The following is a 26,715-nucleotide window of genomic DNA, read 5'->3' as shown; positions in this document are numbered from 1 at the left end:
TATCTTACTGCACTTCCCTAATAACTAATGGCACTGTCTTACTTAGGGTTTCTATTGCTATGATAAAATAACGAGACCAAAAACAACTTGGGGAGAAAAGGATTTGTTTCTCATAGCTTGTGGTCCATCATCCAGGGAAGTCAAGCAGGAAGTTGGAGGCAGGAACTGATACAGAAGCCATGGAACAGTGCTGCTTACTGGTTTGCTTGCCATGGCTTGCTTAGCCTGCTTTCTTATAGTATCCAGGACTGCTAGCCCAGGGGTGGCACTGCCCAGGAACCTGAGCCCTTCACATCGGCCATCAATCGAGAAAATGTACCACAGGCCAGTTGTTGAGGTTCACTTTCACAATTGAGGTTCCTAATTCCCAAATTACTCTATGCTGTATCAAGTTGACACAAAACTCACCAGTGCACTCAACACTTAAAAAAATTTTGGCTTTATGTGTATGTATATATTTGCCTGTATGCATGTAAGTGCACATGTGTACAGTGACCACAGAGGCCAGAAGAATGTCAGGTCTCCTGGAACTGTGGTTACATATGGTTGTAAGCTGCTATGTGGGTGTTGGGAACCAAACTCAGGTCCTCTAGAAGAGCCCTAAGTGCTCTTAACCACTGAGCCGTCTCCCTAGCCCCAACACTGAACACTGTACATGCTCTGTGTTTGTTCCCAGGGAAGCCTGGACTGAGATAGTTTGCCCATTTGAGTATCGGGTTATTTTATTTTGGGCAACCCAATGCGATTAACTTGTGCTTCAGGGACTTCACTCCTCTAAAGCCCACCCTCCCATGAGGCTGTTGAGTCTCAGAGAGCAGAGACTGTCTTGTTGACTGTTGGTGTGTTAACTTTACATCCAGGTTTCCTGACACACACCAGGTTGTAGGGGTGAGCCCACAATATTGTCTACACCCAAAGGGGCGTGGACAGGGGATGGGCACAGGTGAGGATAAAAGGAAGCGAAACAAAAAGCACTGTCTCTTGGAAGCTAGCCACGTTCCCAGAGCTTCTATCCCTGTTCATCTTGTAAGTATATTGAATAAAAATATTAGACCTCTTTTTCAGATAGTGTTATTTCCGTCTTCATTTGGTGTCTGAAGTGAGATACAATTCCCAGAATCCTCCTAGACTCCTAGTCCCACCTATCTTGCTTCCCTATTGGTCAACAGTGCTTTATTGACAATTACACAGGACTTCCCATCACCAGGTTATTCGCTAAACTTTTGTTGGAATTTAACTTCATGTTCAAACTGCTTCTTCAGTTATATCAGGAAGGTCACTGCCTCCATTGAAATTTTTCTTGGGGGGTCACCCCTCAGAAATCATTTATGCTCGTTTCTCTCTGGCTGCAGTTTGCTCCTGGGGGCATTAACTCTTGTGCTTTCTGGGTTGAGCATGTATGTGGACTGACTACAGCTCAAGAATTCCAAAAGTAAAAACCCTTGAGGTGCTTGAAAGAGGTGAGATGCAATTAGAGGAAAGTGAGGTGACATCTTGCTGAAATGTCCAATGCAGACATAACTCAAGTTCAAGAGGTGCTACTGAACAGAACTGACAGGTTCAGGGGGAATCAAATACAGTTTGCCCTAATTTCCCTTATATGCCTGAATTCCAATTCAGCTTAATATAGCTATTAAGATGCAAATCCTGCCGGGCGGTGGCGGCACATGCCTTTAATCCCAGCACTCGGGAGGCAGAGGCAGGCGGATCTCTTTGAGTTCGAGGCCAGGCTGGACCGACAGCCTCCAAAACAGAGAAACCCTGTCTCAAAATACCAAAAAAAAAAAAAAAAAAAAAAAAAAGATGCAAATCCTGGCTGATAGCAAACTGGAGAAATTTTGGAGGACAAACTATTTCAAGCAATTCTTTCAGTCTCTATTAGTAAACCAAACACTTCTTCCTGTATGTGGGCTGTCTTCAGGGAGGGTTATGACCTGAGAAAGGACTTTTTCAGTTATGGTACCATTACCATACTGGGAGCAAGAGGGCCACCTACCTAAACACAGGTGGTATGCCATAGTATCCACAATGCCCATTATTATGCTATTCAGTTCCATTTGGTCCATGTAATGTGCAGACTCCAAAAAGCTGTTTTTGCCGTCAGCTGCTATTTTGACCAGCTCCTCTAGAGGGAGCACTTCTTCCTGGCCCTACAGAGAGCAGAGAAAGTCAAACCATGGGTCACAAACCACTCATCCTTTTCCTGGCCTCTGTTTAGACAATACACCCTCTGAAATCTATCCTAAATTCAGAGCAACTGTGCTAATTGCTTCAATGAACAAGATTAAGGGCTGTGGTAAAGATCCTGGATCTACGGTATAGCTCAAAGCTTTACTTTTCTACTTGTTTTTGGTTTTGTTTTTTGAGATTCGGTTTCTCCATGCATCTCTAGTTGTCCTGAACTTGCTCTGTAGACCAGGGTGGCCTTGAACTCACAGAGATTGGCCTGTCTCTGTCTTCCGAGTGCTGGGTGGTGTGTGCCACCACCGCTGGGCTTTCTCTGCTACTTGTTAGTCATGTGATTTTTGGGTCAAGAGACTCTTCTAAACCCCAGCTGTAAGATGACAGCAGAACCTCCTAAGGTTGTGAGGATTCAAAGAGAATGCCTACAGATGAGGACCTGTACCAGTAAACAGAAACTGCTATGGACAGGGGCTTGCAATGAGAAGCCCTCATGTTTCCTGGTTCTGCTGAGGCAAGACAACTCAGGAAACTGCATTTTAAATTGTAGCACATTACTTTGCCACTCTAACACATTGTATCATCACCATTTTCAGGTGGCTGCCTTCCATCCCTCCTTTCAAACGGCTCAGATCACACATTGATTCTCTTCACTGACCCTGTTGTGCTACTCACAACTATTATACCCAATATAAATTTATTGGCTTTTAGGGGTTGGAGAAATGGCTCAGTGGTTAAGAGCACTGATTGTTCTTCCAAAGATCTCAGATTCAATTCCAAGCACCTCCATGGCAGCTCACAACTGTCTGTAACTTCAGTTCCAGGGGACCTGACACCCTCACATGGGCAGGCAAAACACTAATGACTATGAAATAAAAATAAAATAAAACAATTACTGGCTTTTGGTAATAGAGACTATTACCCAAGAAGTCCCAAGATCAAGGGAACAGCAGTTAGCTGTCTTCTACCAGTGCTTCAGCAAACATTGGTTTTCTCTTTCATTCTTTACAGGTGCTAGGCTAAGGATTCTTCAAGTCCCTAAGTTCTGTTAACATCCTATCTTTACATCACCCCGCCCCTTGCATTTTTCTATCTGCAGTTAAAAGGAGCCATACAGCTGCTTCAAGATTATATATGGAGAAGTTATTACCAGAGTATTTACTCACACGTGCTGGGCTCTGGGTTCAATGCCCTGCACAATAAAGAAACAATTTCTTCCACTAGCTATCTTAGAGAACAATCTTAAGATTCATCTTCTAGAGTACCTTGCCAGACACAGTAGCCTTCTTTTTAGCTTGGAACAATGACAACTTTTACTCCTGCTCTCAACAGTTAGTTCCTATCTGTTTACTCAAAAGTCTTTCTGTGGTATTGTAAAATTCACTTTCCCTACAACTCTCCTGCCTGAGTCCTCACGAGAACTTTCTTTAACATTCTGCTTACAGCAACCCAGGCTGTTTCTAGACTGCTTCTCCAAATGCCTGTACTCATTATTACTCAATTCCAAAACTATGTCCACGTCTTCAGATATTTATCACAGCAACACTCTGCTCCTCTGGAACCAATTTCTTGTCTTTGTTCATCTTGTATTGCTCTAAAAGAACAGCAATCTCTCAGTTCTGGAGGCTGGAAACCCAAAATTGAGGGCAGTATCTGGTGAATGCCTTCTTGCTATATATATCATCTCACAGCAAAAAGCAGAATGTAACAAACAACAAGAGAGTGAGAGGGAAAAGGGAGGGATGCAGCGTACCCATTAAAAAATGAACTCATTCAAGCCGGGCGTTGGTGGCACACGCCTTTAATCCCAGCACTCGGGAGGCAGAGGCAGGCGGATCACTGTGAGTTCGAGACCAGCCTGGTCTACCAAGCGAGTTCCAGGACAGCCTCCAAAAGCCACAGGGAAACCCTGTCTCGAAAAACCAAAAAAACAAACAAACAAACAAACAAACAAAAAAAAAACCAAAAAAACCCCCCCCAAAAAAAACAAAAAAAAATGAACTCATTCTTGCTATAATGGTCTTCATTCATTCACTGCACCCATCGTTTAGTGTCCTCTCTGGGGTCTCCCTCCCTCTGCCTCTCCCCCCTCTAACTCTGATCACTGGAGGCTGTTCTTAACACATACTTTTTGAAGAACATAACACAGTAAGGAAAACAAAGTGTCATTATGGGGTTATGACCATATATAAAGGGCACTAGGAGTGAGAAACTGACAGTTTGTTCTAGATGCTTACACAAGAGAAAGCTAAGACACTGGCCTGGAATATTGGAATATTCCTGAAGGTCATGGCTGATGTTTAAAACTGGTTGTCTTAGCTCAGCTCCTGAAGAGAAATAGCAGTGTGGTTTATCTCAGTCATCAAGTACTGTGCTCATTCTCTACTGTGGGAATTTCTCATCTACTCAGAGACAGAAACATATTACTTTCTATAGATTAGATAAGCTAACATACCCTAGCAGCTAACATATGGCTATTACCATTCTAGGTTAGATAAGCTAACATGCCCTAGCAGTTAACATATGGAAATTACTATACTAGGTAGAGCAACATATTTTGCTCAAGAGCTGCCTTGCAAGGATGAGTGAACAGTTTAGAAATAGCTGGTAATTTTCCATGATTATTTCATAAGTCTTCATTCACATGAACTTAGCGCAGCTTCTACATCCTTTTGTTATTTATTTGACTGTATTTTCCTGCACTTTACATTTACCTTTTGGTTTTGTTCACAACAAAACTGATCAAGTCTCAAGGATCAAGCACCATCTCAGGGGTTAGCAATAGATACAACCCCAGGCAACAATACAGTCACGGTCACCACCCTCACAGAGCCTGGGTTTTTACATGACAGTAGACTCTAGGCAGGCCATAAAGCGGGATGCATGTTCATGCAGGTTAAGTGGAAAATGCTAACTGAGCACATAGTTCAGAGTGAACTCTCTGAAGTGATAAAGAATCTTCAGGAGTTAGCAAAGGAGATTTGGTGCCACAAGAGAGGGAAAGTAAAGGCAGAACATTACAAAGGGAAACAGAGGAAGGCACATTCATGGACCTTAGAGATGAGTAGCTAGAAAGTCCAGTAGGGCCAGACTATGACACACCTCACCTGCATACACTGGGCTTAGTCATTTAAAAGCAAGTAAAGTCACAACTACTAATTCGTACTTTCTTACTGGAGTAGGCAGAGCTCATCTTAATACCAAAGCCTATAGGACAACACGTTCAAATTAGTAGCTACAACAGCTTCCTGGTCTGTGGTGGCATGTGGGATAGCATGGGGGTGGATCCCAGAAGTGGAGCAAAGGGATGCTGCTGGCCTAAAAGCAGTTACAGCTGTGTCTATGTGACAAGTTCCCTGGGAGAGAGTCCAGTACAAGCCTGACTCTGGTAACTCTGAGCTAATCAAGTTAGTTCACTACCACTTACAATGTACACAAGCTGCCTCCTCCCTTTAATGTAGAACTGTTCCCTTCTAGTACAGGCTCTAAGGGGCACAATGCCTATTGCCTTCCTTCTTCAATGCCCTGTTCCTGACTTATCCCACAAACAATAGCAATGCTTATTAAATCCTAGGAGTTAGGAAAATGTGGAAATGTTATTAGAAAAATTATACCTGGTAGGCATTATTTTGGAAAAAAAGTATAAGCCTCTAAACAGTTAAGTTCCATCAACAAACAAACTTGCAGGACAGCCTTAGAAAGGTTAAAACAACAGAAAAGCATTAAGACATATAAGGAAAAGAGAATACACACAATCACTGGTAGGAAAATAATTTTATTTAGGTTCTTATTTTTAAAAAGGTAGCTTTCACATATAAATTTAGACTTAAAGATTACAGTGTATATTTACCAAAGGGAACATCCCTGAAGGATGGCCAGACTTAGTTCACTGAGTGGGCAGGCACAGGGACGCTCACCCCACAGGAAGCTCAAATGGAAGTGCTTTCTTTAATCTCTGACAATGGTACTTCCCTCCCCATTCCTCAACCCAACCAACAGGGCCTGCGGCTGGTAAGAAAACCCAGTCATCACTTTGGGGCAACAGCCTTTCACTAATAGGAATAATAAACATCTCTAGAAATGAAAGCATAAAGTTCAATGATCCATATATCCCACGGCAATCATTATTTATCCATAGCAACAATATGACAGGTATATTTATATAGTTCAAAAATTCTTGTAACAAGGGCTAAAGAACACCAAAGTCATTTAAGGGTAATTTATATAATTAAATGAGAAAAACTATTTTCTCCATATTACAAATGCCTCTACACTTATAAGGCCTGAGGAAAAGACCCATTCAAATCTGGGTTTTCTTTTTCCAAGAAAATGTTTGGCACAACTCTTCAGCTGTTGTGGGCAATGGGCAAGAGGTTTCAGGAAGTGGCCCCATTACTTTTCTGTCTGACTTCAACACAGTATATACAAGAGCTGTCAACAAGCTTGGCAGACTCAGGTCTACCTGTGCAGCATAATATTCCAGGAAAGTTAATGTGATAGGGGAAAAAGGCCAGGATGAAGTAGATCTCCTATAGCCACAGGTTAACTCTTATGGAAAATAAATCCAACGGTTGCCCAGCAAGTCAATGGAATTCTGATTTCCTAGAGGTGAAAGTTGGAAAAGCAACTTTGATACTAGCATCCTGGGGTCAGAGGGAAGGCTGCAAAGACAGCCGAGGATGCTCTCTAGGTTACTTGGTTCCACACTTTGTAAACGATTTTAAGGAGACTAGTGTGTTAGCAACCATGGCCGCCCTAGAACCTTGGCCTTTAGGCCAAAGTGCTGGGACAAATGAATGTACCCCAAATCCAGTTTTAAAATACAAACGTCCTGCAATTATGATATAATACTGTGCAGAAAATTAGGGATTGCACATTGCTCCTATGTCAGGTTAAAGCCTTGTACTAGCTTTGCTCAGCCAAGACGTGACATCTAAGCAGTTTTCTGTGGCTAAAACCAAGCACTTTAGTCACACACAGTCTGGGCAGTGATGTTGACATCATCACCCAACAGAGGAAACACAGGGCCCCACAGCTTTGGTGCAGTGCAGGTTTTATTTCCCTTAAATTTCAGCTGCTTTCTTGATCTCTGAGTTTACTAATGCAATAAACTAGTGATCAGGAATCTCTGCGAGAAACCTCTGGTTGGGTGGCAAAGTGCTTGTCCCTGCAGGCCACCAACCTGACTGCAGGAAAACAGAAAGGTACAATTGTATCAAGTAAATGGTTGCTCAACTGGAAGATCATTTCCTAGGAATCCAGAGACCTGGCTGTTAATCACATGGAGGAATGCTGGGATGGGACTTTAAGGAGAGCCTGGGTCCCAAGTCACAGCCTTCTTTAACTTACCATCTTCTGGTGGTCTTTTTTCTGGCCTCCTAGCTCTTGAAAGTCTGAGCACACACGTCCCCAGGAACCAATGTAAACATTATTCAATAGACCTCAGCTTTTAAAAAACACAGCTCGTTATATAGTGTTTGACATTCCAGTGCAGGCAGTATCTTAGCGTCACTTCCCCCACTCCTGAGTACCGGTTTACAAAGGAACACATACAGGATACTTGATAAAACTGTGGCTGCAAAGACCATTTGAGTGCCAGACAGCTGGTGCTATCCTGCAGTCAGCTGGAAACCAGGACTATACAAGAGTCACAACAGAGCACAAATTCTCTGTGAATGTGAAGAGTCCATATAACCACTGTTCCCACTTAGCCCCTTGGGTCACATCTTGATATGGGAGAACATTTCCACCTCTTGCATCAACCTGTGTTCTCCTTGTTTTGGATAGGGCTCTCTCCAGAGGGTTCAAGAGCCTCCTCAGGGGGAAGGGAGACTTCTCTTCCAGTCCTAACATCAGAGTATTTCAAAGCACAAGAGGAGTCCACAAACATGTTAGGGATGCTGCTGCCAAAGTAGATCTTACTGTTAGAAGCAATGGCCTGGTACTTCTTGAGCTCCAGATACTCTGGGGTCAATTTGTGCTGCGTGGGGTAAACAAGAGCAAAGGAGTTACTCAATAGTTTGGTACAATAGTCATCTCCTTTTCCCTAAGAACATTTCTCCAGTTGCTCTCCTGAGTAACATGATTCAACTTGGAATGCTTGTCAATGACCCTGTTTCACTTTGGAGTGTGGCTATCTATCCTCTTAACAGCTAAGTTTTAACTAAAATCCCTTTAACAAGCTCCCATCTGAATACAGAATAAGATGCATTTTTAAAATACATTGGGGATTAAATAGTACCTCTTTCTTTTGTGGCTTATTAAGCGGTTTACATGCATTTTCTATTTCATGTAGTTTTCCTCAACCAGGAATGACACAGAATTTCTACTGATTTTCTTGAGAGGGGCACACATGTCAACAGATCAGTGTAGGGCTTCCAAGGAAAAGCCTAGGTTCACAACTGCACAACCAGATGCTGTAGTGACTCAACGTCTTCAACCAAATTTTAAAAATGGAGTATGTCAAGCAATCACCTACCCTGGAGTCTTGCCTTTACCCAGAAGCTGGCTGTTTAAATCATTTGTGGTAAGACGGATGTTTGTCAACCACCAGAACTGCTTCTACCAACATTTAATTTTTGAAACAGGATCTCTTATATCTCAGGCTGTCCTCAAACTTGCTATGCAGCTGAGGATGACCTATTCCTGTTTTTACCACCAGATACTGGAAATCTCAGACATGTCGCCATGCTCAGGTTTATGTGGTGTTGGAGACCAAACCCAGAACCTAGCATTCTGCCAAGCACTCTACGAACTGACTTACATCACCAGTCTCACTGCCAGCATTTTTGTAAATCACAGTGCCAAGATATAGTCAGCCAAACTTGCTTTTGGTTTAAAACTCTTGGCTGTTCCCCAGAATATACGCTCTCGATGTTCCCGAGGACCATCCTAGTAACCCCCGAGTCTTGAGTCTTTCTCGTCCTTCGTAGTGCTAGAGCACTTACTCTCTGCACTTAAACAACTTTCAGTCCTTGCATCTCCACTCTCCAGCTGATTCTTTTTTAGTTAGTTAGTTTGTTTTCAAGACAGGGTTTCCCAGTAGCTATGGAACTCGATCTGTAGACCAGGCTAACCTCGAACTCACAGAGATCAGCCTGCTTCTAGAACTTCCCAAGTGCTGGTATTAAAGGCACCACCACTGCCCAGCCCTTCAGCAATTCTTATCCTCTGCCAAAACATTACAATTAAGTCTAGTCGTACTGTACAACTAAATTACTTTTTTTTTTCTTTTGGTTTTTCAAGACAGGACAGGGTTTCTCTGTATTGTTTTGGAGGCTGTCCTGGAACTCACTCTGTAGACCAGGCTGGCCTCGAACTCACAGAGATCCGCCTGCCTCTGCCTCCCAGTGCTGGAATTAAAGGTGTGTGCCACCAATGCCTGGCCTAAATTACTTCTTAAAGCCCTTTAAATACATGTTGTCTCAGGGCATTTCTCAAGATGGCATAAATTGATGAACCTTTTCAGAAAAAGTCTGATCTTAATAGTAAAATCTTTTATTAAAAGAAAAAAACCACTGAACCGGGCGTTGGTGGTGTACGCCTTTAATCCCAGCACTGGGAGGCAGAGGCAGGCGGATCTCTGTGAGTTCGAGGCCAGCCTGGTCTACAGATCGAGTTCCAGGACAGCCTCCAAAACATTACAGAGAAACCCTGTCTCAAAAAACAAAAACAAACAAACCACACTTTATTTTTGTTTATGTGTTTGTGTGTGCACATGTGTAGACGGCTGTGAAGGGTAAAAGATGGGTGCTGGAAGCTGAACTCTGGTCCTCTGGAAGAGCAACAAGCACTCTTGACCACTGGGCCATCTCTTAACCCCAATATGAAGATCCTGATGATTCTGTGTGGCCAAATTCTCCCATTGTCAATTAGACCTGTTAGATGTATGAATTTCTCATCTTGCTTTTATATTGACAAAATTCCATTCTGTTTCCTCTCATGTTAAATCTGTTTCTAAATTTATACTGGTTTTCAAAGTTCTGATAATTTACATTTTGCCATTCTATCAAATTTTACCATTTCTTCTAATTTATGTCTTTCCTTTCTAAATTGATTTTTTTGTTTTTTTTTTTGGTTTTTCGAGACAGGGTTTCTCTGTATTGTTTTGGAGGCTGACCTGGAACTCACTTTGTAGACCAGGCTGGCCTCGAACTCACAGAGATCCACCTGCCTCTGCCTCCCAAGTGCTGGGATTAAAGGCGTGCGCCACCACCGCCCCGCTCTAAATTGATTTTAATCCTTCAAATTGCATGATCTACTTAGCAATCTCAATATCACACACACGTGTGTGAGGAAGAGGTGTTTAAACAAGTACTATAGGCATGCAGCAGGAAGGGTCAGGGATGCAAATGTACTACAATACACCCGGCAGTCTTCAACATGAAAAAGTATCTTGTACTTTACCAGGAAGATGGTGTTAGGCAGCAGAACAGAAGAGCGGACAAAATGAATATGAAAATTGTGTGAAGCAGCAGCTCACAGGAGAGAGAGACAAAAGGATGGAAACCCAGTGCTGCCAGCAAAGCATGAGCTTTTGTGAGCTTGGGGTCCTAGTTTGGGAAGACAATTGCCATTACCAAGATGACCCACAGCCTGAATGGGAGGCTACTACTGCAATGGCTGTGTGGTTAAGGACTCCATCAATTTCCTGGATCACATTAATGGAAAGAAAAGTCAGCAAAACCTGGGTATGTCTGTGAGTGGAACATTCCACTCGGATCAGGTGAAGAACGTTTTGAGGTCAACAACAAGAAGACGGAAGAGAAGCAGAAAATTATGATTCTGAGGAGAGGATGAAGGAACTTGGAGAAGAGGAGAAAAGGCCAAAGCACACAAGAAAGACACAGGAGAAAAGGAGGGCCAAGGAGCACTTGACATTTGAGGAGGGTGAGATGGCGGCTGTGATGGGCTTCTCTGGCTTTGGATCCACTAAGAAGAGTTGCCAAAACATTCTCTTTGGCCTGAATTTGGCCTATACTGGACCTAACTTTGAGTGTGTGTTGAGGTGGGGGTGGGTGTCATTTCTTTTTTTTGGGCACTGGAGAAGCCCTTAAGAGTGTTAATGGGCAGCGCTAGCAGGTGGGTATTTGTGATTTCCCTCCGCATTGGGAGAGGGCACAGGATGTAGCGGTGACTCTGGCAGATCCCATCAGCCTCAGAATACTACCAGAGTCATGGAATCAGTGCCCTTCTATATTCCTAATAAAGAAAGACCTCCTTCTTTGAGGCTGCTGTCCCCAAATTTTCTTGCGTCTTTCTTCTTCATCTATCCAGCCTCTTGTCTGAACATCCTCCTTTTACCTGTGCTCTGCTTTTGTTTTAATCTTACTCTTGTTCAGCTTGCAACAGAAGGGTTATCTGGGTCTCCAGTACACAGGCGCTGACATCCTTGTCAGCTCTTCCTCCAGCCCCACCCAGCAGTTCTCTAGCCACCTGTGCATGATACATGTGACTTCTGCCTGGGTCAATGTGCGTGGGGGTATGTGTGCATGATTTGTCACAAAGAGGGGACCTGAGCTTGAATCTCAGAGCACTGCTGTCCTGGGTCTAATGCTCTTGGGCTCCTCAAAGCATGTAGCAGGAAATTAAATGGGATGAGTGTTTGGTGTGACTTGTGTCTGGTCAATTTTAAACCTTATTTCTTCTGTTTCACTTCACTGAGGATTTCTGTTTTTGTCTTTCTTGGAAACAGGTTCTTGGAAGACACTGTTTGATGCAAAAAAAAGAATGAAAACAACAAACCAAAACAACCCTAAACCATAACAAACACACTCACTTAGGAGACCCTGGTTAAGCAATACTGATGAGGAAAAAACAAAGAAAGTATCTCCCCCCAGACTGCAAGGATGACCCTGATGGGAAGCCTGCTCTGAGTTCAGCTTCTATCCTGAAAAGCTCCCTATCCGGAAAGCTAGTCTAAATGAGTTTCCCTCTTTTTCTGTCATCCTCTCAAAAGATATTCAACAGCCCCCTCTTTCAGTACAAATGAACACTTTTGTGGTATCTGACCTGTGCTTATGCCTCTGCTTATCTTTGTTCCAGTTCCTTCCTTCTGTAAATAACAGCATTCCCTACCAACCAATGGGATCAATGTGTCTTGCTAAGTAATGGTTGACGAAGGGTTGGCCACTACCTTTTGCTGACACGGAATACAATTAGTTCTACTGCATTAGAACCCATGAAAAGTGAAAGCAAACCAGCAACAGTCACTGAGAAGGGGCATACAAAGTAGTCACCTTGTTTGAGGTGGCATATTTGTGCGCAGCATAATACTCAGCATCCGCTTTCGCCTTCTCTCGGGCCAGGAATGCAGCATCTAGCAAATAAAAGAGTCATGGCAAGTTTGAAACAAAAGAAAATTGCCGCTCTACTCCCTCATCTACGCAGAGTACCTTTTCTACTGCTTAATATTTCAATCATTTGCCTCACTTTAAGTTATAATATTAACAATTCTCAAAATCTCAATCCTCAGGACAGCTCCTTTTCAAGGGGAATATGTTCATTACTATTAAACAACAGCTTTTTGAGTTCACTCATTTTCTGCTCTAAGTGGTTCCTTTTTCTTCTATCTCCCTCCATTTTCCTATCACCTTACCCTCCATCCAGGCAGGGTTCAGGCAAAATAACCATGTCCAGACATAAAAGCTCCATGCTATTGCATTATTCCCATCCTTACCAAATTTGAACTTGAATCAGTTAACACAGAGAGAAAAATAGCTGTATTTAAGTTCCTTAAGACTGTGAACTAAGAAAATCAGCATTAGCATATGCAGGCCCTGGGTACAATAGCAAACATATCAGATTTTCCATTACAATTGAACTATATCTTTTCCCCAGCTAATTTGTTGTTATTGCTGCTGACATGTGACAAACTGGTGGTGGTTAAGTTTATTACTTTGAATATTAAAATTTTTTCAAAAATTATGTGTGTAGTGTGTGTGTGTGTATGTGTATATGTGTGTGTGTGTAGTGTGTGTGTGTATGTGTGTCTGTACCCAGGAGAGCAGTACCCCTAGAGGCCAGAAGAAGGTATTTGATCTCCTAGAGCTGCAGTTATAGATAATTGAGGACTATTTAACATGGGTACCTAAAACTGAACTCAAGTCCTCTGCAGAAGTAGTATGTGTTTTTTAACCACTGAGCTATCTCCCCTGCCCTTGCCCTGCACATTCTTAAAATGTTTTCATTTTATTTTATGTATATCGATATTTTGCCTGCATGTGTCTCTGTGCATTACCTGTATACAAGAAGGTATGACCCCCCTGGAACTGGGATTATAAACAGTTCTGAGCCACCACACGGGTCGGGTCTGAGGATTGACCTTGATCCTCTGGAAGAACAGCCAGTGCTCTCAACCGCTGGGCCAACTCTCTAGATCCTCATTTTGTACATTCTTTTTTTTTTTTTTTTTTGGTTTTTCAAGACAGGGTTTTTCTGTATAACAGCTCTGGCTGTTCTGGAACTCACTATATAGACCAAGGCTGGGGTAGAACTTGGAGATCCACCTGCTTCTGTCTCCCATGTACTGAGATTAAAGGCGAGCATTACCACTGCCCAGCTTTGCTTTGTATATTCTTAACAAAAGATTTTGAGGAATTCTTATACTTCATCAGAGAATAAAGTGACAGCTAATAAACTCCACTGTAAGAAAGGAAATGAAAGGCTGAGCTACCAAAGTCACAGCCTAAAGAGAGAGCTGGATTATAAAGCGTTTTTTGTTTTGTCTAGAGTATCAGGCTAGCAACTTCCTCCAGACCAGAATATCCTATGGCTTTTCCCAACAAGACAATAAGAACTGGTCCTGAGGTAGAGAGGCAGTCCAGAACACTCAGAGTTCCAGCCTTACCTTCAATCTCAGAAATGCGCTTTTCAGTTTCTTTCTCCATCACCTTCTGTTGAAAGCGAATTTTTGCCACTTGTGCAATCTTCTCTGCTTCTATAATAACACAAGAAAGAAACATACTCAGAATAAGCAGTACATGGTCTAACATTAATTAGGCTTTATGGCTAACTGCTTCTGAGGTTTTGTCTGTTCTAGAAATAACTCAGAGAGAAGGGTGACTCCTTTCTTTCTCTACTATCTTATGTTGGTAGTGCAAGCTTTGTGGGAAGAAGGTTATAAAAGGTTAACAGTTCCAGTCTTTCATGAGACTATATAGCAATGGTTCACAAACTAATGAAAAAAAAAAACAGTACAAAAATGGAGTAATACAAACTCATGGCAACATAGGACAACTGCATAAAGTGGCAAGAGAAAAACAGGGTAAGGGAAATTAAACCAAGAAGATATTTTATAGGAAATAATGGACGTGACCTGGTAGGGAAATGCAAGGAAGCATAAAAGAAGATACATAGGTATAAGTGAAAAAAACTACAGGGAGGGTATGCAGAGCTAGACAAGAGAAGACAGACAATAAAGAAAGCCTGTGTTTTGAGAGACAGGCTTAACAGTTTAGCTTTAATATATTCAGGATCTACTATTAAGTTGCCATCAAGAATATGATAAAACAGAAATTAGTTACTTAAGGAAAACAAGTGTTTATAGTGAACACAGTAGTTGCCACATCCAAGTACGCACAGGAAAAACAAAACACTTTTAGTAAGCCTCTGTCCAAACCAAAGCCCCCAGGACCAAATAAGAAAGACTAATTACACTTGAAATTTTATCACTGTAATTTTCTTTAAGAAATTCTCAATTTTCCTTATCAGCCAAAGATGTTGAGGATATTTGGTCCTCGGTGGTCACAGGCTTTTCACTTGAAGATTCAACCAAATAAAGGTTGAATATACTCAGAAACTTAAAAAAATGTGTTTAAAAAAATAAACATTATTTTCTTATCACCATTCCCTGAATGGTATAGTATAATAACTGTTTACAGAGTACTTTCATTTTAACAGATGTAAGTAACCTAGAGATGATGTAACGTATACAGGAGAATGTACCTAACTAAGTTAGATGAAATACATTCCATTTCCTATAAGGGACTTAACACCTGTAGACTGTAGTATGGCACCCCAAAGACCCCAAGATACTTTAACATATCTTATCTCTGGCTTGTGGGGAAAAGCATGTAACAGAGAAAAAATCCCAAATAGTTTCTTTTTTTCAGAAGTCAGTATCCTTTAAAATTATCCCAGGACCCAGCAAAGCGAAATCATTCTGTATTATAGTAACTAAAACATAAACTATGGGCTGGACATTTAGCTATAAGCATAAGCTCAAGACACACCACTCTCCATTTCCTGGGAAGAAACCAATGACAAGCATGAGCACACTTGGAGTTCCAGAAAAGTAGAAATAGACAAATGAGCAAATTCCTTTAAGTAACACTTTAAACTGTTATGTAAAACATAACAAATTTGTGTTTAAATGCACTCAAGTTCATAAGACAGAATGAAAGTCCACAAGTGACACGGCAAAAGGAGAGCTGAGATGCTGTACGGTTATTCCACAAGAAGGAAAGACTTGGGCAGTGCTCCAAACAGGACCAGATAAGGCCCTACACATTCCGACTGACCCCCGAATAAAGCCAAGCCTCTAAAGACAGCCCCTAGAGAACTGGGGACTAAAGGACCCTACCTGCTAGCCTCACGAGAGCTGGAGAGCAACTAAAAGCTAGTCTAAAAGCCGGAGAAGAGAGACTGCCCAAAAAGAATAAGTGGGCTGGTGGCATGCTTGTAATCGCATACAAGAGGCCAAACAAAAATGTAGTACTGCCAAAATGATAAGAAAAAAATACATTTAGTTTGTTACAGGACTGTAGGCACAAGTACCATTTGAGGATGAAATGAGAGCATCTTTGACCAAGGAAAACTGAACAAGATTAGCCTTCACCAGAAAAACAAAACAAGGAAAAAATCAACTAGTGGGAAAAGAGTGACATGTCTGAAGCAGAGGAATTAAACGTTCACTGTAAGAGTCAATAGTCATGATGAGAGTAAGAATGAGAAGATGAAAACATGAGACTGGAGAACAGAGGTGAGAATTAAAGCATTTCCAAGTACTATTCAAGAGGAGGACAGAAATATTATTACCTTTAGATTCTACTGATTCAGATACTTAACATTTCATAAGTGATGACTAGTTATACATTTCAGAAACAGAATGTAAACCTTCCAGTCAAGTAAAAGAAAAAACAAAAACAAAAATGAATAAAGACAATTCACAATGGAAAAAGAAGTAGAGAAAAAAATGCATGGTAAATAGCATATAATGAGTAACAAACATACAAATCTAAATACAGTAGCAACTACAATAAATATAAAAAGACTAAAACTCACCAGTTAAAAGACAGAGTCTCACATTGGATAAGATAACATAATCCAGCTATATGCTGTTTATAAGAGACACACCTAAAACATAATGACATAGAAAAGTTGAAAGTAAAAGAATGGGAAGATACACCAAGAAACAGCCAAGAGAAATCCAACATAGCTATGTTATCATCAGACAGCATAAGTCTTATGCTACAAAATAGGTTTAGGGATAAAGAATGTTATTATAAACCAGTAGGAAATCTCCAGAGATTAATGATCCTGAATGTAAATGCCCTTCATAATAGAGACTCAAAATAAAGGAAAAAATTATAAGTCAACAAATATTATAGCATGAAATTTTAACACAGTGCTCTCAGTAAATTGATAGTAGACAGAAGACAAAAGTGAGATGAACACAGAAGATGTGACCAATCACCACAGAACCCTGCATCCAACAAGTAGGGACTATACAGTCAGCCCTTTCTGGCACAAGTAGGGCATTTACAGAAAAGGGCTGCAGAGCAAATTTCAACACACAACTCAACCACCCATACAACAGGTGTTATCTTCTGACTGTGACACTGAAAATCAATAAAATGGTACACTCTCAAACTCACTGAACCAAAAAACTAAAAAAGCAATACATACAACTCATGGATTAATGATGAAACTATAATGGAAATACCTTAAAGAAAACGGAACATACGTAAATAAAAGAACAACTACCACACAAATTCTCCAAGACCAAAGCAGTACTCTGAAGAAAATTTATACTCCTACAAGCTTCCATTAAAACAAACAAACAAACAAAGAAAAAACAACCCTGAATTTTAATGAATTAAGCATCTAACTTTAGAATTTTTAAAAGAACCAATACGTAAATTCAAAGAAAGAAGGAACTACCAAATATTCATAGAATAACACTGGAAAGAAAGCATAAATCAAGCAAGCCAAAACAAAAAAAAAAACCAGTTCTCTGAGAAATAAATAAGAAAGATCAAAACCGATTCAACAAAAAAGAATATACAAGCAAACACACAAGGGAAGGTAGACTATGGTGGATGTGCTCAAAGCTACAGTGAATTCTTTTAAGTTCATTTGAAGTATTACATGAAATACAGATTTTCCAACAAAAATAACATTTCTAAACCTTAAAAAGAAATGAATCATGGAATAAACTTATATGTAATTGAAAAATTAAATTGGGTTGGATGTTTCCAAAGTACAAGCAAGCAAAATAACATAAACCATACTAAAGCAAAATGTTTCATGGGTTCCATGAAACCTATAAAAAAGAAACAATATATATCATACACAAATGTTCTAGGAAATAAGTGTTCTTCAGGTCATTCTGGGGTTGGCAGAAACAAGGCACACAACAAAAAGCAAACTTTTAACCCCCAAACAAAATGCAAATAAGCAAAAATTATAGAATTTATAAGAACACTGTAAGCTGATCTCATTTACAAAAAAAAAACAAAAGTAAAAATTCTTTAAAAATTATCAGCAAACCTACAAAGATTATGGTGAACCTTCCATATCATGACTGAGTGGGTTTAATAGAGTAACACAAAAAAAATCCAGTAATATAACATCTAACAATACAATTCATCATATTAACAACTTAGAAATTGTAAGTTCAACTCAATATATACAGATAACTTTGTTTTAATAGTAATTTTTAATAAGGGCTCTTGGCAAGCAAAGAACAGAGGGAAACTTCATTAAGTAGCAAATGTTAAGACAGCAACTGTTATTGGAACTATTTAGAGATAAAACAAAAATGTCTGCTGTGTAAGCTGTATAGGAAGCCATAGATTAAAGCAGTAAGACAAGAAGAAATGAAGGGTGTGATATTTATATACTGAAGAAAATAGAATTATTTATATCTAAAGACAACATGATTGCTCACAAAAAAACAAAGACACCCCTAAGAATACTAGCATTTCCAACAAGATTGCTAACTAAAAACCAATAGCATATTTACAAAAAAAAAGATAAACTAGAAAAAATGCTTTTGTAAAAGAGCCTACTTATTATAGAAACACAAAACTTCAAAAGGCTACATAGGAATTGTTTTCTTCTTCTTTTTTCTCTGAGATGGGTTTTTCTCTGTAGCTGTGTCTGTCCTGGAACTAGCTTTCGTAGACTAGACTAGCCTCAAACTCAAGAGATCTGCCTCCTGCCTCTGCCTCCTAAGTGCTGGGACTAAAGGAGTATGCCACCACACATAGCACCAAGGAAATGAGCTTCTAATAAATCTCAGGGACTTTAAGACTATTATGCTTCTCTCCCCCTTTCCAGTTTTCATGTGTGTGGGGTACATGTGTGTGAACACATGATGAATGTGGGAATACAGGCATGTGGAGGCCAAGGCTGGTATCAGTAGTCATCTTTGGCAACTCTTCCATTTGTTAAGGTAGGATCTCTCAATGAAACCAGAGTTTGTCTATAAAGCTAGACTTGCTGGTCAGCTTGCTCTGAAGATCCTGTCTCTGCCTTGTGAGACTGGAATTAAAGTGAGCCACAAAGCCCACTCCCTATTTTCATGTTTCTGGTATTCAGAATTGCAGTTTCCATGCTTACACTTTACACCCTGAGAAATATCCCTAACCTTAAATTATGGTACTTTAAAAAAGACACTTCTCATAAATAGAAATATAAGAGATTTGTAAGACTCAGTATCAAATATTTTCATTTTCTCCAAATCAGAGTACATTCAATGCAATTCCAACAAAACTGAGTATTTTACAGAATTGAGCTGGTCCTTAAGAGTCTCATGGCTAAATACAGGCCCTAGTATAGTCAAGGCTAATCTCAGGAATAGTTTAGAATAGTCAACAATTACAGCCAATAGGGACAGCTAAGGAAAAACAAGAACAGGGAACAGGGGAGCTACAGAACAAGGAATTAAAACAGAGATCTTAGGATGAGAACAAATTACATGTTATATCTTACTGTGTATACATAAATGACATCCAAAAATAAGAAATAATGAACTATTCAGTAGTCTGAGATAACTGGACTGCCATTTGGAAAAAGTAAAGCCAAATCGCTGTCACATTATAAACATTAATATAAATCCCTTATGGATTAAAGGTCCATACATACACACACAAAAAAACCAGAACTTTAAATTTTTAGAATAAAATTGGTACCTGTGGATACAAAAGAACTTGTAAACAAGATAAGGCACAAACCACTGGATTTTTGATTAGTTAGACTATGTGAAAATCAAATTTACATAACTCAAAGATATCTCAATTCAAAGATAATCCACTAAGCAAGAAAAAAATAGTTTACAATGCATAAATATGGGGAAGGCTCAGTACTTAAAACATACAAAGAACACCATAAACCAGCTCAAAAAAGCAGTCAAATAACTGGCTTAAGATACTAAAAAGTAATATACCTTAAAGAAAAAAAAACAATAAACAATTGTACCAGTAATTAGGGATATTAAAATTGAAAATATGTGATACTCCGTCCATCACTGAACTGACAGGAATGAAGTCTGGTAACTCCAAGAGGTGAGGAGGACAAAGAGAAAGGAGAATTCAGTACAACAATACAGAATCCAGAACTCAATGCTGAAGACAGGTAAGATGGAAGAACCAGCGAGAGAATAGTCTGGCAGCAAGAGAAACCTGAACGTATGCCCACATTGTGACTCAGCAATTCTGCTCTGAGAAATGTTTTCTATAACAACCTACCCCCAAGCAACATTTTACCTTGAATTTTAATCTAGTAGGAACCAACAGATTAAAAACTACAATAAAAATGAATTCTTAGAAAAGTAAAATTTAAAACAAAACATAAAATTATAAGCTCTAAAATTAGTAGATTCAACATACAAAAAAAAAACTGTGAAGATGCTTTAAGAACTTCTTAAATTCTCTTAGTAGTTGGCCTATTTCATTGTGGCTCAGGAAAATAAGCTGGTGACACACACTGCCCCACGCCCCATCCTGAACCATACTACTCTAGGAAAACTGCACATGTGCACAGAGACGCTGAACAGGACAGCCACACAGCGGTGTTGTAGTAATGACAAACTACAAAGTAGCCTTCAACAGGAGCTCACCAGAAGGAAACCATACTGCAGACTGAAAACTAATGAGGCTATGCTTCACTACCTACTGGCCTCACTTTGAATGGGTTAAGGACATCTGCACACACAATGAAGTTTCTGGAATTCTCCACTACACATAATGCTGTCTTGAGTCCCCTCATTAGCTAAACATGAGATTGATAAATAAAGTCACAGTGTCTCAGTCATAGTCAGAGACAAATAAATCCAAGTACCTATAACAGCTCGTTTCCTCTCTGTCTCAGCTTCTTTCTCCACAACCTTTTGTTTCTGTGCAGCTATAAGAAGTTTTGTCTTCTCTGCCTCCCTGTGAAGTAAAACATTATACAAATCAGCAAAGGTTCTGCCTGTCCTTTCCCTCCCTCTTCCCTCTTCGTGGTACCGGGGATAAAGCACAGTAACATGCAGGTTTGAGAGTGTAGCTCAAGCTCCTTGTGTGTGTGACCCTTTAGAATAAGGACAGAGAGGGGAGAGAAGGAGGGAGGAAGGAGGAAGGAGGTGAGGCAGTGAGGAATGGAGGGAGGGAAGGAGAGAACCCATATAATTCATTTATTAGTAGAAGCAATCACATCTAAAGTTTAAGATAGCCTGATCCTTGAATAAACATTATTTCTATTAGCAGCTCAGATTCATAACCTACCTCCCAGCTTGATACTTTATGTTTTATACTCTTAAAGTACAGCTCTACAATGAACCAGGAGAAATAAAACTGCCCAACAGAAGATAGACTAGGAACAAAAAGGTCTCAGGTTTGCTATACCACAGAGCAGTATTACTATTCCCTTGGGTCCCAAATCTATAAACTTGCTTGTGTATGTGTGTGTGTACACACATGCACTCACATGCATGTGTGTGCCCTGGGGACTGAACGACGCCTTGTGTATGTCAGGCAAACAAGCACTCTGCCACGAGTCATATCCCCAGCCCTCATCTATTGTATTCCTGGTCTTTTGTAGTTATTTTTAATTTAGCATCGTCTCTTATTTAAAACTTCTAAAGACGTTTGTTTCTTCTTTTCATAAGTACTCTATGAGAATACTGCTGTTTCACATATTTTAAGTATTATCATAAAGAGATCCTCTAAAACACTTAGAAACTAATCCTGTGTCAGGTAAGTAACTTCTTTCTAGCCAGTTCTGGAAACAGAAAAAAGAAAAATACAGAGAAGTCAACTCAAACTCAGGCAAGATCTCCCTACAGGCAATGTGTAAAGACCCTGATTTGATTTTCACAAATAATAATTTTTAAAAAATCCCTAAGCTTTATACCAAATAGGTATCTACTCATTAAAAAATTTTCTTTAAAATAAATATGTATGGTGTTTTGCCTGGCTTCTTATCTGTGTACCATGTGTTTACAGGCCCAGAGAGGCCAGAAGATGGCACTGGATCCCAGGGACAGAGTTAGAGATGATGGTGAACCACCAATTTGAGTGCTGGGAATTGAACCCAGGGCCTCAGAGGCAGCCAGTGCCCTTAACCGCTGAGTTATCTAAATAATAAGGCAACAAAAAGGGCATTCTTTTCAACATTAACAGGCTTCCTTGTTTTATTAATGTTTTGTTCAAGGCTCTATTCATGGATAGATTATAGCTCCTTGTATCTCCAGCAATCATTTCACAGCAAACTGCATCTTTGACTACTGTTCTGGAAATGTCCATACAAAAAGAGAAATCTACTAAGTATTTACTGGGCATTAAGATACAAAAGGTAGTAATACTAAAGTACAGAAGACAGCTATTTATCCAATTGAGCATTTTCTTGCACACGTTCCCTAAACTGTTACATTAACATGTAAATAGCCCCAAAGAGAAATAGTAGGAGCCCAGGAATGTTACTCACATTAACTCAAAATTTCTTCTTATGGCTTCTGGGATTTTGGGTTTTGTAACACGCACAGCCTAAAAGAAAAAAAAGTCAATATACATATGAAAAAGAAGTCTTCAAACCAGGCATGGTAGCACACACATATAATCTAAACACTTACAAGATGAAGGCAGGCGGGAGTCCAAGGTCAGATTGGGCTATGCAGGCAGACCTACCAAGAAACAACCAAACTCCAGCAGCAACAACAGAAGTCTTTTACCATGTCTCCTAAAGATGAGCTCCTCAGATGACCCTAGCGTAAATAGCAACTGTAACAACTCTCCACTAATATATGTAGGGATACTACTAGCAAATCTACTTTGTATACTGTCACACCAAGAGTAAAAAATAACTATCTGTTTACTTAAATGGGGCCTGACCTCAAGAGAAAATCACCTTACTTATGGAGGAAATAAACCAGTTAAGTTTTCTTAGACAATAGTTTTTACAAAGTTCTGTAGTTGGATAATTTTGCTTTCCATTTCAAATTTGCAAACCAAAGAAAGAGAAGTCAAAGGAACAAGGTTGAGAGTGTGTGCAACTAAATACTGTTTCTGGCAAGCCAATGATCACTTCCTAAAGTTGTAATCTGTTGGTACTAGGTATAAATGCAGCCCAAGCTTTAGGATAGTGGTTGTCAATCTGGGTTGTGATGTCTTTGAGGGTCACATATCAGATACACTGCATATCAGGTATTTGTGATTCAGAACAGTAGCAAAGTTATGAAGCAGCAATGAAATAATTTTATGGTGAGGGGTCACCACAACACGAGGAACTGTATTAAAGGGTAGAAACAATTAGGACAGTTGAGCACCAATGCTTTAGGATAATAAATAGCAACTAAGAGCTTGCATTCTCTTTCTTTCTAGAGTCTCATTTAGCACTAAGTTTACCTGCATTTGTAGACATTCTTTACTGACACTTTGTTGTTTTAATCAAAGTTAACTTTGGCATAATTAAGAGTATCTACTTGGAATGTGCTGCTTTTGAAGGCTGACTTCCTATCTCTGGAAGCTTTTGTAGAAAAAAGACTTCTTTTTTCATATGTATATTGACTTTTTTTCTTTTAGGCTGTGCGTGTTACAAAACCCAAAATCCCAGAAGCCACAAACATCCTGTACTCACCACTAATATTGCACACACGTAACTCATGATCAAATCTCCCTTGGAAAACTGGCTAAATGTTTAAAAATACAAGGCATTTAAGCACATGACTCTCATTGTTTTTATTTATTTGATTGTTTTGGTTTTTCTTTTTTTTTTTTTTTTTTTTTTTTTTTTGGTTTTTCGAGACAGGGTTTCTCTGTGGCTTTGGAGGCTGTCCTGGAACTAACTCTTGTAGACCAGGCTAGGCTGGCCTCGAACTCACAGAGATCCACCTGCCTCTGCCTCCCAAGTGCTGGGATTAAAGGCGTGCGCCACCAAAGCCCGGCTGATTGTTTTGGTTTTTCGAGACAGGGTTTCTCTGTATTTCTCTAGAGCCTGTCCTAGAACTCACTGTGTAAACCAGGCTGGCCTGGAACTCACAGAGATCCAGGCCTACCTCTGCCTCCCCAGTGCTGGGATTAAAGGCGTGTGCCACCAACTCCCAGCTTGTTTTTATTTTTAAAACTTTCATTTTTTTAAAAGACATTTTTATACACATATCGATGAACCATTTCACCAGTGCATAACTTTCCACAATCCTTTCTTTCCCAATTATCTCAGGATTGTTTACAGTAAAAACAAAACAACAAAACCCTCCATCAGTATCTAAACTGGTGGTACAGACTAAGCAAAGACTGTTTATTTAAAAGACTAGGAACAGTATGCATGAGCATTTGCTTAAGTATTTTATAAAATGGAAGCATTCTCTATTGTTGTAGTAAAAAAATCATAAGGGGATTTTAGTATCTAAGAAACAGCATTATGGGTTGGATTCCTAGTCATAAAATCCAAAACAGCATTTTCCACACTTTTGATGACCTAAAAACCTCCACCTCCGAGGGCTGTAGAGATGCTCAATGGTTAAGAGATTCAGAGGACCCAGGTTTGATTCCCAGCACCCATATGGGCACTCAGAACTGGCTGTAACTTAGGTCCCAGGGCATCCAGAAGTCCTCCTTGTGGTGCAGAGACAGATGTATATGTTGGCAAAACACCCAAATACATAAATAATTTCTTAATTATAAAAGCAAAACAAATAAACAAACCAACATTTGCACATCCCTAGAAGAAAACCACTCATTTCCTCATTTAAAAACAAAACTAAAGGGGCTGGAGAGATGGCTCAATGGTTAAGAGCACTGGCTACTCTTTCAGAGGACCCAAGTTCAATTCCCAGCACCCACATAGCAGCTCACAACTATCCATAACTCCAGTTCCAGGGGATCTGACACCCTCACAACAATGAACATAAAGTCATATTTAAAAAACAACAAAAACCTAAAAGACCAAACAAACAACACCTCTCTTTTTTGTTCAACTTTCACCACTTGCTGGTGGAAATACCCCCAAAAGAACAAGATGATGGTATGGAACAATCTTTGTACACTGCAAATATGTATTGCTCTCACTGTTACTAAAAAGCTGATTGGCCAATGGCTAGGCAGGATTTTTCTGGGCAGAGAGAATGCTGGGAAGAAGAAGGGAAGGGCCAGATGAATAGCCAGACAGACAGAAAGGAAGCAGGACATGTACAAAATGATGTAACAGGCCATGAGCCACATGAGCACATAAATTAATAGAAATGGGTTAATTTAAGTTGTAAGAGCTAGTTAGTAATAAGCCTGAACTATCAGCCAAACAGTTATAATCAATATTAAACCTCTTTGTGGTTACTTGGGAGCAGCTGCTAAGACACAGAGAAACCCCACCTACAAGATGAAGGCAAACAACTTCTTCAGTTTGTAAAAACTCACACAAGTTCCCTACCACTACAAGTAGGACACAGATCACCAATTTCTGGGCTGTGGTTCAAGATATTACAAAAATATGATGCTTCCTCCAGGGAGGGGCCCAAAAACCCTATAAAAGTTGGAGGTGGCTTTCAAAGAATAAACACAGAATACTTTGTAGCCTGTATGTTTATAACTTATCATGTAAAATGAGTGGTAAACACCCAAACTACTGGCTGAACGTTGGTGTATGTATCCTCTCTAACCTAAAGGGAGAGGTGGAGAAAATCAAGTATTTGACTGCACCTGTCTTTAGAGAAGTACAGGCATTTTGGGGTAAGTCACACCTGCTTGACTGAGTTCCTCATTTTATTCTTGCTTAGAGGGTCCAGAGAGATGATCTAAGGCAGTGGTTCAAACTGTGAGTCAAAACCACTTTGGGGTTGCATATCAGATATTTACATTACTATTCATAACAGTATCAAAATTACAACTACGAAGAAACAATAAAATTATTTTATTTTGTGTTTGGAGATCACTACAACATGAGGAACTGTATTAAAGCATCACAGCATTAGGAAGGTTGAGAACCACTGGTATAAGGGGATCTATAGTTTCTGCCTAGGAAGGGCAGCTTGGTGCTTGGTTCTTGGTATTCTTTCTCTCCCCTCTTATATAATGTACTTAGGAAAATTTTCAATGATTCGTAATTGTCAAATACTTTAGCAACAGCTCCTCAAAAATGCCCTAAGAGACCAATGCCCCTCAGAGGAGGGGGTGAATGGGCTTCTTGCCTGACTTCTGCAGCAGCTTGTTGGCTTTAGAAAAACGTCTACACCCAAAGAACCCCCAGTATACCAATAGGGAACCATGAGCAGTATGTAGGACATAGTGCTACTTGGATGACATACCCCTTCTGAGAACAAGAGTCTCAGACAAGGCTATTCTGGCTCTGATTTTCATCCAGGAAATAATTCGTGGTGAAATGCTCCTAATCCTTTTCCTTATTCAAACTGTCTTGATGGGCCTGAACAGTTGAAAAGGACATCTTGTCTGGCTCACCTAGACAAATCTCCAAACCAAACCATTTAATGTCTGCAGACAGCAAAATGTTTCCAGACTGGACATATGTAGATAGCCAGTCTTTGGATGCCAAAGCAGAGCTCATAAGCCCATGATATGGATCTTGACCAGAATGACAACCATCTTAACATCTTTCATATCATGATTTAGGTCCATGAGAAGATACGGTGCAGAGATGGATAAAACTGTGTAATAGTCTCTCTCTCTCTTTTTATATAATAAATCCTATTAGCTTTGCAAATACAGTTTCACAACCTTTCCAGTGAGATAACTGTTCTACCTCTCACCCAAGACCCACAGGCACATTACCCACTACGATCTTGTTCCTCTGGATGTAGAATGGCTGCTTGGGGACTTAGTG

At 40.0% G+C, this 26,715-nt stretch overlaps 1 protein-coding gene across 2 annotated transcripts in view; it reads right to left on the bottom strand.

Annotated features, from left to right (window-relative positions):
* The window catches only part of Erlin1 (ER lipid raft associated 1), a 41,476-nt gene that overhangs the window by 492 nt on the left and 14,269 nt on the right, over positions 1-26,715 (bottom strand). Inside the window, exons 8-12 of one of the 2 annotated variants that reach the window (XM_040744087.1) lie at positions 22,372-22,430; positions 20,746-20,837; positions 14,030-14,119; positions 12,420-12,499; positions 1,997-2,150 (exon numbers count right to left, since the gene is read on the bottom strand). In XM_040744087.1, coding sequence (XP_040600021.1) covers positions 1,997-2,150; positions 12,420-12,499; positions 14,030-14,119; positions 20,746-20,837; positions 22,372-22,430 — 475 coding nt within the window. Of the gene's footprint in view, positions 1-1,996; positions 2,151-5,940; positions 8,162-12,419; positions 12,500-14,029; positions 14,120-20,745; positions 20,838-22,371; positions 22,431-26,715 lie in introns of those variants that run through there. The other variant, XM_013116977.3, reaches the window with a different exon arrangement.

This window comes from Mesocricetus auratus, unplaced genomic scaffold (assembly GCF_017639785.1).
Source record: "Mesocricetus auratus isolate SY011 unplaced genomic scaffold, BCM_Maur_2.0 Super-Scaffold_4256, whole genome shotgun sequence".
Taxonomy (NCBI): Eukaryota; Metazoa; Chordata; class Mammalia; order Rodentia; family Cricetidae; genus Mesocricetus; species Mesocricetus auratus.
The sequence above is the reverse complement of the archived record's forward strand: the minus strand, read 5'-3'. Positions and strand labels throughout refer to the sequence as shown.